The sequence below is a fragment of the Merops nubicus genome, unplaced genomic scaffold (assembly GCF_000691845.1).
Source record: "Merops nubicus isolate BGI_N331 unplaced genomic scaffold, ASM69184v1 scaffold3789, whole genome shotgun sequence".
Classification (NCBI taxonomy): Eukaryota; Metazoa; Chordata; class Aves; order Coraciiformes; family Meropidae; genus Merops; species Merops nubicus.
The window spans coordinates 56,548-68,869 of record NW_008628867.1 but is presented as its reverse complement, the minus strand read 5'-3'; the positions used below and the strand labels follow the sequence as shown (position 1 = coordinate 68,869).

At 43.1% G+C, this 12,322-nt stretch overlaps 1 protein-coding gene across 1 annotated transcript in view; it reads left to right on the top strand.

Moving 5' to 3' along the window:
- Window positions 1-12,322, top strand: part of LOC103779164 (chromosome unknown open reading frame, human C1orf21) — a 75,930-nt gene that overhangs the window by 15,025 nt on the left and 48,583 nt on the right. Inside the window, exon 3 of the mRNA XM_008946784.1 lies at window positions 3,746-3,840. Within this exon, the coding sequence (XP_008945032.1) occupies window positions 3,784-3,840 (57 nt within the window). The 5' untranslated portion in view covers window positions 3,746-3,783. The remainder of the gene's footprint in view (window positions 1-3,745; window positions 3,841-12,322) is intronic.

Sequence of the window (12,322 nt, the reverse complement as noted above, 5' to 3'; positions counted from 1 at the left end):
TGTCGGATGTTACAGCACGACCCCTCTCAATCATCAGCCAAAGGTCTGGGAAGTCTGGGGAGGTCCCTGCTGACTGGAAGCTGGCCAATTCTATTCTGATCTACAAAAAGGGTGTGAGGGAAGACCCAGGGAGCTACAGACCTGTGAGCCTGACCTCAGCACCCAGAAAGATTATGGAGAAGATGTTACTGGGTACTACTGAAAGACATTTAAAGAGCAATGTGATCATCAGGGGCAGTCAACAGGGGTTTGCAAAGGGAAAGTTCTTTCTAACTAAATTGATATCCTTCTAGGAAAAGGTCACCCACCCAGTGGATGAAGAGAAGGTAGTGGATGTAGTTTTTCTGGATTTTAGGGGGCTTTTGATACTGTCCCTTGCATCATGCTTCTGGACAAATTGTCCAGCTGTGGGATGAGTGGGTTCGTGGTGTGCTGGGTGAAGAAGCAGCTGGAAAGCAGAGCTCAGAAGGTTGTAGTGATTTGGGCTACATCTGGCTGGTGACTAGTCAACCAGTGGTGTTTCTCAGGGCTCAATTGTCAGGCCAATGCTGTTCAATGCATTTATCAACAGTCTGCATGCAGGAGTTGAAGGTACCATTAGGATGTTTGATGATGATACCACACTGAGAGGTGCTGTTTACTCCTGAGGGACAGCAGGCCTTACAGAGGGATCTGGATAGATTGGAGCATTGGGCAGTGATAAATGGGATTGTTTAACATGCCAAAGAGCTGGATTCTGCATCTAGGATGGAGTAATGTGGGTCAACAGCAGCTCAACAGGAGCCAGCAGTGTGCCCTGGTACCAAGAGGACAAACCCCATCCTGGGGCTCATCACAGACTGCACGACCAGCTGGTTCAAGAGAGGGGATTGTCCCTCTGGATTCAGCATTGCTGTGGCCTCACCCGGAGCACTGTGTGCAGTGCTGGGCCCTACCATTTAAGAAGGATGTGAAGGTACTTGAATGCATCTAGAGGAGGGCAACAGAGCTGGTGACAGGACTGGAAGGTATGTCTTATGAGGAGAAGCTGAGGAATCTGGGCTTGTCTAGTTTGGAGGAAAGGAGGCTGAGGAGCGACCTGGTTGATCTCTACAGTTAACTGAGGAGGGGGCATGAAGGAGGAGGTGCTGAGCTCGTCTCCCTGGGATCCAGGGACAGGATATGTGGGAATGGTTCAAAGCTGTGCCAGGAAAGGTTCAGTCTGGACATTTGGAAGAATTTCTTTACCAAGAGGGTGGGCAAAACCTGAAATAGGCTTCCCAGAGAAGTGGTTGATGCTCAAAGCCTGTCAGTGTTTGAGGCATTTGGACAGTGCCCTTAACAACATGGTTTAAGTTTTGATCAGCCCTGAATTGTTCAGGCAATTGGACTAGACGATCCTTGAGGGTCCTTCCAAGTGAAATAGTCTAGTCTGTTCACCTGATAAAAGCAGCACAAGTTTGTAAGTTGTGATGGAGTAATAATTACAAGAGTGTTGTCATGATAGTGATGATAAATATTGGGAAGCCAGGTAATGGCAAGTCCTCAGCTCAGACACCCAGGTGGGACACCTGGCAACACTCCTACAGTCTGTTAAAGAACTACAGAATTAAGTTTATAGCAGACCCCCTTCTTCCTGTCTTGCCTCCATCCTATCCAACTCTCATATATGAATCTGATTATACCGATTATCAGTTGTGGGCTCATCAGTGCTCTGGTCCAATTGCTACAAGACTTGATGTCTTCTCAGGAAGCATCCCCTACATACAGTCTGCACAGGATGATGTGCTGCCCGGGTGGGTGTATGAGCACAGTTAAGCTCTTGGAATAAGCAGGAAGCACATTTCGGAGGCTATTTTAGCCACTGGACGTCAGGACCTCAGTACCTTGCTGAGGTGTTACAAGGCTGGGGTGAACATGCCTCTGTCTTTTCGTTAACGTGGACTAGCTGTGGGTTGTGCAGACTTCCTTTGTGCTTTTCTCTCGTTCTCGTCTGTTTTCCTGTCCACATCCGTACTTGCCACCGTGGGAGTTTGGTGCTTTTTCTACGTGTGGGTTTTACTGCAGTGAGAAGAATGTGAGTTAGATACTGCAGTCAATCAAGCACTTCTAATTCCCAGGCTTTACTGTGTTCAGCCTTTTCAGCTTTATGAATTGTCACCTCCAGACTAGCTAAATTACATTTAAAAAAAGGAAAAAAAAAATCAGTTGTTGTTCACTTGTACCCATCTAATAATACTGTACAAAATTCTTCCATCTGAGACACTGCATCTAAGATGCTGATATTTGATAAATTCACAGTTTTATTTAAACCCTGTCATTAAAAAAACTATAGATACAGACTAAGCCATATGCAAAAGGCATGTTATATGTTTTTTTTAAGGATCATTTTAGGCTTGTTTAACTTATACACTCTGTGATTAACAGCTTCCTTCTAAATAATTTTGATCATTTGTTTTTAAACAATACAGTAACCTAGAAAAATCAATTTGTCTTTTGTTTTTACCTTAGCAGGCGAGATAACTTTCTCGAAAAAACAAAGAAATAGAATAAAGTTTTTGCAGTTTCTTTTTAATTTTGCCCAGGTTTTGCTTTTTTTTTTTTTCCCCAGTCTGTACAGTGTCTCATTTGATTTTTTAGTAACATTTTCCACTTTCATGGGATAAAGTTTCTCTTCTACATTATACATCTGTGCTAGAGGAGTGTGGATGCAAATTCCAAGTGTTTTGCCAATAGATTCACATGCTACAAAGCTAACCAGAGCAAAAAGCAGCTGAGAAAGGGCAGTGTTAGTACTGCAAGCACTGGATTCACTGGCTAGAGAGAAGAATCACTTTTCCCAATATCACATCTTTTCTTTCCAAAGAAAGAAAAATTCCTTTATTCAAGCTTTGGGTGAGGCTCTTTCCTTTACTGTGCGATAGCATGTGCATGTTAGATAATGTTTCAGTATTGGCACAGGAGCTAGGAATTGTTTATTTGAAGAGCTGAAGCACCCAGATGATAAATATGAAGGGCAAACCAGGAATCTTACTTTTCTTATTATTTATTTTCACACTGGATTTCTGTCTGGAGAACATTCCTGTGCAGGAAAAATAGTCATAGAAGGGAGAGTGGGGAGAGAACTGGTCAGCATGGTGCCTTTTCTCCAGAAATCCTTGTATGACTGTGTTCTGTACCTTTCATTTAGATCAGTTAAAGCAGGGCAGGAAAAAAAAATAAATTTTAAAATGCAGTGATTTGTGGTGTGGGCTTTTCCCCCCCCAGCTTTTAACTTTAATCTTAAAGGGTGTCCATCAGCATTGCTTTTTAAAAGAGGTTTTCTTAAAGCAAGGAGCATCCATGAGCAGACTGCTCTCTGTAGTAACTACTGTGCATCGGTTGTTTGCCCACTGGAGGAAGCAAGAGGGAAAGAACTTGTGTTAAACGTATTGAACAGAAAACTAGGGATGTGGGAGAGAGTACATACTAACCATCCCCTGCTCCTGGTGCTGTGGCTATACTAGATCAGAGAGCTACTGAACAATTTCTGGAAGACAGAACTGCAAATTCTTACTGAAGCTTCAGTGAGGAAAATCTTCCTTGGTATCAGACACATTTAAGCCTTTAAAACTATATACATGTAATTTTTAGTTGCTTTGCTTAATTAGGGTCTTTTCTAGTCAGGTATTTTGGTTTTAGTTTGTTTTTTTTTTCCCCAGCTGCTGAACTACACTGGTTCAATTTTTTTTTCTTTTTTTTTTTTTTTTGTTTTCTTGGTGCTCAGATGAGTATAGGATCAAACCAGTGGAAGAGGTCAAATACATGAAAAATGGGGGAGAAGATGATCAGAAAATAGCAGCCAGGAACCAAGAAAACTTGGTAAGGATTGAACTTATCGCTTGTCTAATGAAATAACGTGGCTCTGCTTTTGTAATGAAATATGCAACGTGCAGCACATTCAAACTACAGCTTACGCGCGGCAAGAGGATTTGCTTCAAAATGTCAAAACTCCCTGCAAAGCTCATATAGGAGGTGCAAGATATGACTTTTTTTTTCCTGCTTGTCTTTCTGAATTAGGCTCTACTTGATCTTGGAGCAAGCAATTCCACAATTACATTTGCCGGCCTCCTTTGCAGACCCAAATATATGTGTTTTGAAATGTATGTGTCCATATTGCAGACAAGGTGGGAGTAAAAGAGCAGCCCACTGCCATTAAGAAAATGACCTACTTTGCTAGACATTATTTGCTCTGTGCTTCCTGGTTTTACATATTTTAAAATTCACTGGGAAGACAGTTCAGAATAGAAAAAGCAATATATTAATAGTACAGCAGTCACAAGAATCACTTTGTTTCTTTTTGCCTGGCTTGAGCACCTTGATGGCTCATCCTTCCACTTACAGGAAGGAAATAGCAGGTAAACTCCTAGTACTACTTGAAACAACTAGGATGCTCTTAAAGTGGCTTAAAAATTACGGTTGAGTCACTTCTGGCATTTCTGAGAAGTAATTTTTTCTTTTTTAAAGCTGAAGGAGTGTCAGTTTTGTAATTGGCTGCCTGGCGCTTTGCCCAGTTCTAACTTTTTGAAGACATCTCACAATTATCATAGTTGGGCGCGAAATTTCACATCTAGTTCCACTCATTCATTGCAGCTTTTCTTCACATAGGATTGATTGTTTTTTCCTCTCCATCAGTAAGACCAAAGAGGAAACTTCATCATCATATTTCAGTGGAGCCATAACCATTATCACCAGCGTAGGATTTACCCTTTGCCATCGTTGGGCATCTGTACAAAAATCCACTGTCTGGGATTTTGTTTCTTTTCCTGAAGGTGTAAGTGAGCTTCAGGCAACCTGGAAAATTAATATTCCCTTTTCCAGACGCACGTACCTGCACTGTGTGATGACACCTGCATTCCTGGAGTAAATAGCAGAGTTTATTTTGCTGTCCTAACCTTGTTGCTTGAACAGCAGTTGAACAGCACACAACACAATTTCTGGTTTGGTCTCCAAATCGAGTCCTTGCTGCCTGCCATATTCCATTGCTGATGCTCCAGTGGACAGTGCAACTTCAGCTGGCAGCAGGATTTGGGTTTTTTTAGTGCCTCAGAAACATTGCTGAGAATATCACCTTTTCTAGCAGCATCCACAGTGCATTCAGCTTTCTCGCCAATGTAAGCACATTTGTTTGGAACTGGAGAAGCATGACTGCAAGAATTTTTTGCTCATTTTAGATACCCCAGTGTTCTGTTGGTAAACAGAGAAAAAGAAAAATGGAACACAATTTTTTTTTGTAAGAAATTGAAAAGGTCTAGCAGGTTATACTTGAAACTAGCCTTCAGCTGTAGTCAAATTAGAATATTTGCAGAAGGTAACATGCCACTTGAGCGACAATAAGAAATTGGTCAGGAAAGCTTAGGTCTGCTGAGGTGACAGTCACTGAAGTCATATTCCAAACTACACAGAGATTTTTTGCACTTTCCTGAGTGCCTGCTTTCTTGTAGCACCTAAGTGTGAGGCTGATTAAATTCAGGAAGAGACATTTCTACAGCACAGTGCTTATTATTTTATCATTGATGGATCATGTTTGATGGGGGCAGTGGATTTGTTGGAAAATATAACTTAATATGGGGTTGGAGCGCTGGTATAGCTCTGTTCTGTCATATCTATCGGGAGGGAAAAAAAGACAGTAATGCAAGAAAGTCTTCAGTCAGACAGGATGTATATACTTTAAAACAAAAACCATCTTGCACACCAGAAAGGCTTTATTTTCCTTTTCCTCATCTTCCTATAAGGAGATTACATTGTCTGTAATGTATGCAGCTTTTTAATCCTGGGAATTGTCAAGTCCTCATCACTCGTGGGTTTTTTAAAGGGGTTTCACTGTTCGAGTTCTCCTCAGTAAACATGTTTTAGCTCACCACTTAGAAGGTGGGTTAAGCTGCCCATCACTCAGGCTTTAGTTTTCTTAACATGTGAAAAGTTGGCAAGCACTTACATAATCCTGTCTTCTCATCAGCCATTTCCAGGCAACAGAAATTTTAGGAACAAGAAAAGGCGGTGGGAGAATCAACTAGCCCTTTTTCCTCTTCTCTTATTTCTTAATCCCACATTTCTTCATTGTCACAGGACTGCTAATTCACATCTTCTGCAGAATTGCCACCCAGATGAGATGTATATAACCTGAATGTCATTATAGTTTGTTCCCTGGGAACTGCTTTGGTGTGGCTTATCTTATCTTCTGATACTTGTGCTGGAATTATGTTATTCAGATGCCATCAAATTTTTCAGTCCCATTACCATCACTGTTATGTTTTTAAGGTATTTTGAAGTCTCACTTAAAAAAAAAAAAAAAATCTCTGCTCAAGTGAAAATAAAACTGCTTCCCTTATAATTTAGGTACTTTGATGTGGTGCCATCTCTGCCTTTGGTGTTTTGGTATTTCTGAGTCAAGGGAAAAAATAATGGTCATGTAAGTAGATAAAGAGAGTATGAGGACATGGCAGACACCAGGCCGATTGTCATTTTGTACTGGGGTCCCATGGTCAGCGTCTGAGGACTTTATTGTGTAAAGAGAGAGTTGGAGATGGGCTGGTACACGTGTGGGTACCCCTGGGAGAGACAAGGCTTGGTGAGTGAATTATCTTTTTAGCTTCAGCATGAGGCTTAGGCAGCATTCAAAACTTGACCGAGGCTGACGTTGTAAAGCAGAAATACTCCTAAGATGTGTTGACAATGGGAATGGCTGTGCCAGGTGAAACAGAAGATGCTCCCTCTGAAATTTTCTGGCAGAATCAAAGGCCTCCTTGAATGAAAATGTAGGCTCTTAACAGGAGAGGTGTGTGGTAAAGAAGCCGAGCTTGTTTCAGACTGTCACAGTCAGTTACTGTTTTCCAGCAGTTCCCTTGTATCCATTGGCTTGATTCACTTCTTTATCCAGGTTGTTTCTCTGGGCTCTTCACTTGCTGCTGGGATCTCTCTGGTCCTGGTTTCATTCCTGGTACCTCACCTCCCAGCATCTTCCTGCCAAGGCATCTCCACCCTCAAAATGAAGGCAGACATCTTGAATTTGGTAGGGAAAATCTTGAGCTGACAGTCACACATCCTCGTAGCCTGCAGAGAGGAATTGGATGTAGCAGAATTAGGTGCTGGGGACACAGGGTTGTGCTGCATGCTGGCACTCTGATCCACGTGCTTTAATAGCTTCTCAGACAGGACGGGCGTGTTTGGAGTCAGATCTGTAAAGAACTAGTGAATAGATGAAAGAAAGTAATTTCTACTAAACACATTTTTTAATTGCAAGTGATGGGCTATATACGTAAGAAAACATGGAAACTGTGCTGATTTTCCAATGTGATATGATTGTGCATAGAAGGTTATGAATGTATTGTTACTCCCAGAGCTGAAGAAGCAGCAGCGGTGGTGGGCTGTGCATTTGGAAGCATAAGAGCTGGCTGCACTGGTTTACTGGGGTCCTGGGCTGATGTGGCTGGGATGGCAGGTGACTGGTTTTGGCCACAGTGAGCCAGGCGCTGGCTCAGGCACAGCCAAGACGATGCTCTCTGCGTGCACAGCTTGGTGCCTATGTGCCAGATGAAGTGATGAACCCTCATGTGTTAATACTATACCTCAACCTCCCATGGATCCACAGTGGCTCTGCAAAAAACCCCGTGGAGCAGAGGTGAGCTCTCCTGTGTTTCACAGAATCACAGACTGGTAGGGTTTGGAAAGGACCTCTGGAGATCATCTAGTCCAACCATGTGCTAAAGTAGGATTGTGTCCAGCCAGGTTTGGATTCTTTCCAGAAAAAGAGACTCCACAACCTCCCTGGGCAGCCTGTCCCAGGGCTCTGGCACCTTCACAGGAAAGAAATTTTTCCTCCTGTTCAGATGGAACCTCCTGTGTTCCAGTTTGTGCCTGTTGCCCCTTGTCCTAACACTGGGCACCACTGAAAAGAGTCTGGCTCCATCCTCTTCACCTCCTTATATATTGAGAAGCATTGAGAAGATCCCCCCCTCCGTGTTCTCCTCTCCAGACTGAGCAGCCCCAGGGTTCTCAGCCTTTCCTCATCACAGAGATGCTCCAGTCCCCTCAGCATCCTTCTAGCCTCTGCTGGACTCTCTCCAGTATTTCCTTGTCTCTTGAGCGGGGAAACCCAGAATTGGACACAGTACTCCAGATGTGGCTTCCCTAGGGCAGAATAGAGGGGGAGAACCTCCCTCAACCTGCAGCCTACACTCTTCTTCATGCACCCCAGGAACCCTCTAGTCTTCTTGGCCCTGAGGGCACATTGCTGGCTCGTGGTGAGCTTGTCCACTAGCACGCCCAGGTTCTTCTCTGTGGAGCTGCCTTCCAGCAGGAAAACCCCTCATCTGTACTGGTGTTATTTCCCCAAGTGCAGGACCCTACATTTGCCCTTATTGAACTTTTGTGTTCCTTCCTGTTCCCTTGTCTTTTGGGGGGTGGGCTGTGGGTTGTTTAAGGGTTTTATGATGAGTCTTCTTCAAAACAGAGTTTTACCAACTTTTAAGTTTACCACATAGCAGATCTGGATGGTGGGAGTTTGGCCCTAAATATTAGCAAAGGCTAATCATGGCCAATATCATCACATACCTGGTTTTGTTACTTTGGAGAGCTAAAATGCTACAACTCAGGAAGTGTGAATCTTTTCAAAGGCTAAATCTATTCTAAACCATAGTCTGCTACCAGCAGGTATGACCAGAATAAGTAACATGTTTTCCTATTCCTCTGGATCTATTAATTTGTTTGGAAAGGGCTCTGCTTTACCTCTGAACCATCACATTAACTACACTAAGTACAGTCATAATGGCCTATTTAACATTCGTAATAGGACAAATTTAATTGTCTTCATTTCCATACCCTCGCTGCACTACTAATGGCTTTTCACTGTAAAATTTTAATGGCAGAAAAGGTAAAATAAGAAGGTGTGTGGTGTGTGTAGGTTAGCATTGATTTGGCAGACTTGACGAGCTGCATCAGTTTTCCTCTGAGATAGTCTGTAAATAGTACAGATACCTCTGAAAATATCAAATAGCTAAAGCTACTTTTTTTTTTTTGCTTTAGGTGGTAAACTTGATATTTATTGCAGTTCAGGTTTTGGATGTTTTTGTAATTTCGACTGATAGAAATCTTTTCCTGGTCTGCATTGGCATAAAAGGCTACTTATTGGGATTTTTGTGCTTTATTATATAAACCCTCAAAACAATTGGGCATAATCCTCTGTTTTGTCCCGAAGCTCCATAGTGAAATTACATGTTAGAGCTTTTTTCCTGCTGGAGCTGGAAGAAAATTGCCTCTCTCTGTTATAAAAAATTATATATAAAAAATTGCCTCTCTTGCTATCTCTCACTCCACCTTTAATAACATGAACAATATTTCAATTTTTTTTCTCAATAAGTATAAATTTCCACTTCACTTACCTGCAAATGTAATTTTTATCAGCCTTGTGCTCACTGTTATTTCCTAACTATGGCTGGAGCTTCTCAGCCCCGCTGCTGTTCTGCATTTGTCATTCAGCTCCGCAATACAAGTGTTGCAAACCCTCAGTCTCCGTGGATCTGTATTCAACACCAGGCACCTTTTTCTGCAGTGATATGTTAAAAGTAGACAGTAGTATCTGATAAATGAAGTGTTTGAAATTAAAAGCTTAGCAGAAAATGAGTGAAACAACTGTAATAGTAACTATGTAAAATGTAATATGTGAAAGGGAACGTACCTCTTCAAATATTTATATTATATACACTATGCAAAATAAGTATTCTAGATACATCAGTCATAGAACTGTAGACTTGTTCTAGTTGGAAGAGACCTTTAAGATCATTGAGTCCAAACATTAATCCAGCACTGGCAAGTCCACCACTCAGCCATGTCCCTCAGCACCACATCTACATGACTTTTCAATCCCTCCAAGGATGGGGGCTCCACCACTGCCCTGGGCAGCCTGGGCCAGGGCTTGACATTCCTTTCAGGGAAGAAATTTTTCCTCATGTCCAACCTAAACCTCCCATGGAGCAACTTGAGGCCGTTTTGTCTGGTCCTATCACTTGTTCCTTGTTAGAACAACCTCTGCCCTATAAGCATTTTGTGATGTGTACTGCAAATATTGACCTATGTCTGAATTCCAGATAGATTTAGGAAATTAACTTTTTAACTCTTTGCCAAGCTGCCCAATCCAGGTGCTGAAATAGATGAGAAAAAAAAAAAAAAAAAGCCATCACTTGCTGGGGTTAATTTTTTTTTTTTTGTGGTGTTCTCCTTTCTACATATGCAAAATACCACAAGTGCAAATTTAAGCATGGGAAAACAATTAATTTGATACTTCAAAGTGTTTAAAGTCACTGCTGCTTACTATTGATACATAAGCTCTGAATCACTGTGTTTTAAATGCATAAATCTATTTATCACAGCACTGTTGTAGTACATTGGTGAAGAGCTTTGTAAAAATTAAAATTAGTATCATATTAATGTATGCCATAGTACTGAGATTTCAGGCTGTCATTTTATCTACTTGAGGTTAGGAAGGCTTTGCAGAGTGATCTGGACAGGCTGGATCCATGGGGCAAGGCCAGTGGGATGAGGTTCAACAGGGCCAAGTGCCGGGTCCTGCACTGGGGTCACAACAACCCCCTGCAGTGCTCCAGGCTGGGGGAAGAGTGGTTGGAAACTGCCTGGCAGAAAAGGACCTGGGGGGTGTTGGTTGGCAGATGGCTCAATAGGAGCCAGGGTGTACCCAGGCAGCCAAGAAGGCCACCAGTAATCCTGGCTTGTATCAGCACAAGTGTGGCCAGCAGGACTAGGGCAGAGATCATCCTGCTGAGCTAGGCACTAGTGAGGCTGCACCTCAGATAGTGGGTTCAGTTCTGTGTCCCTCACTCCCAGAAGGACATTGAGGGGCTTCAGTGTGTCGAAAGAAGGGCAACGAATCTGGTGAAGGGCCTGGAGCACATCTTGTGTGGAGCCTTTGAGGGACCTGGGATTGTTTAGCCTGGAGAGGAGTCGTCTCAGGGGAGACTTCCTCCCTTTCTACAACTCCCTGAAAGGAGATTGTAGCGAGGTGGGTTTCGGTCTCTTCTCCCAAGGAGCAAGTGATAGGACAAGAGGAGATGTCCTCAGAGTTGCACCAGGGGAGGGTTAGGTTGGACATGAAAAAAATGTCTTCCCCAAAGGGGTTGTCAAGCCCTGGACCAGGCTGCCCAGGGCACTGGTGGAGTCCCTGTACCTGGGAGGATTGAAAAGCCGTGTCGATGTGGTGCTGAGGGACATGATTTAGTGGTGACCTGGCAGTGCTGGGTTAATGGTTGAACTCATTGATCTTAAGGGTCTCTTCCAACTGAACTGATTCTATGATTTGCTAATTATTTATTTTAAACCATTTTCCAATGTGTTTTGAAACACGTGATTTCAGTATAACAGGAAAGAAACCAGAAATGCCTGAGACCAGCAGTCCTCAAGGCCTTAGAAAGAAATTTGCTGGGGTTTTGTCTACCCTGAAGGGCATTGGTGTGTTAAAATCTGTGTTAACCCCTCATTTGCTTTTGGTGCTCTATGCAGCATCATCTGGGCAACCTTGTCCCACCACTGGCATGGTGTCAGCTTCAGGTATGAGCACTGGGATGATTGCATCGTGTTTGTTCTTTATCCACTGTCAAGGATGGATTTCTAGATATTTTTCTATAGATAAAGGAGAGGCTGTTAATGTCTCTGCCTCTTTCCACCCTATTTTCCCCTCTCCTGTTTTTGAGACCTAAAACCTCAGCCTAAAGAAACACTTGAAGATGTTGATGGCTCTTGTGTTGGAAACTAGGTATGGAGAAAAGGACAAGAACACACTGAAAAATACAGCCTGGGTCATTCTGTGATGGGAAAAAGAAATCAAGATGCCCTTTTCATTTGGTTTCTGGGTCATGAGAATAGCAACAGGACAAAGTGAGTGTTGCCAGATGTGCACAGAGACTGGATAGTGCACAGGGGCTGATGTGCTGCCAGCCCACTGCATCTCCCTGTTCCTGAGAGCTGGAAAAGAGCACGGAGAAGTTGAGGGCTACAAAGCAAGGCTACTCCCCCACACGTTTTCCCACAAGGAGAGGCATCCAGTTTGCCTCCATGCTGCGTCAGCCAAATGCTGGGGCCCTGAGGGAGGTCTCTGAAAACAGGTCCCACAGGCTCCTCGCAGACTGGCGCAGAGATTCTCCCCATCCCAACTGCTCCTCAAGAAACAGACCACACAATAAAAGCAAGGCTACAAAACGCAGCTACAGAGTCAGTAAATGAAAGCTGGGGATTAAACTTTGAAAGGAACTAAATGAAGGAGTGACAAGTATAATATCCAGCTCCTTTCTGGCGG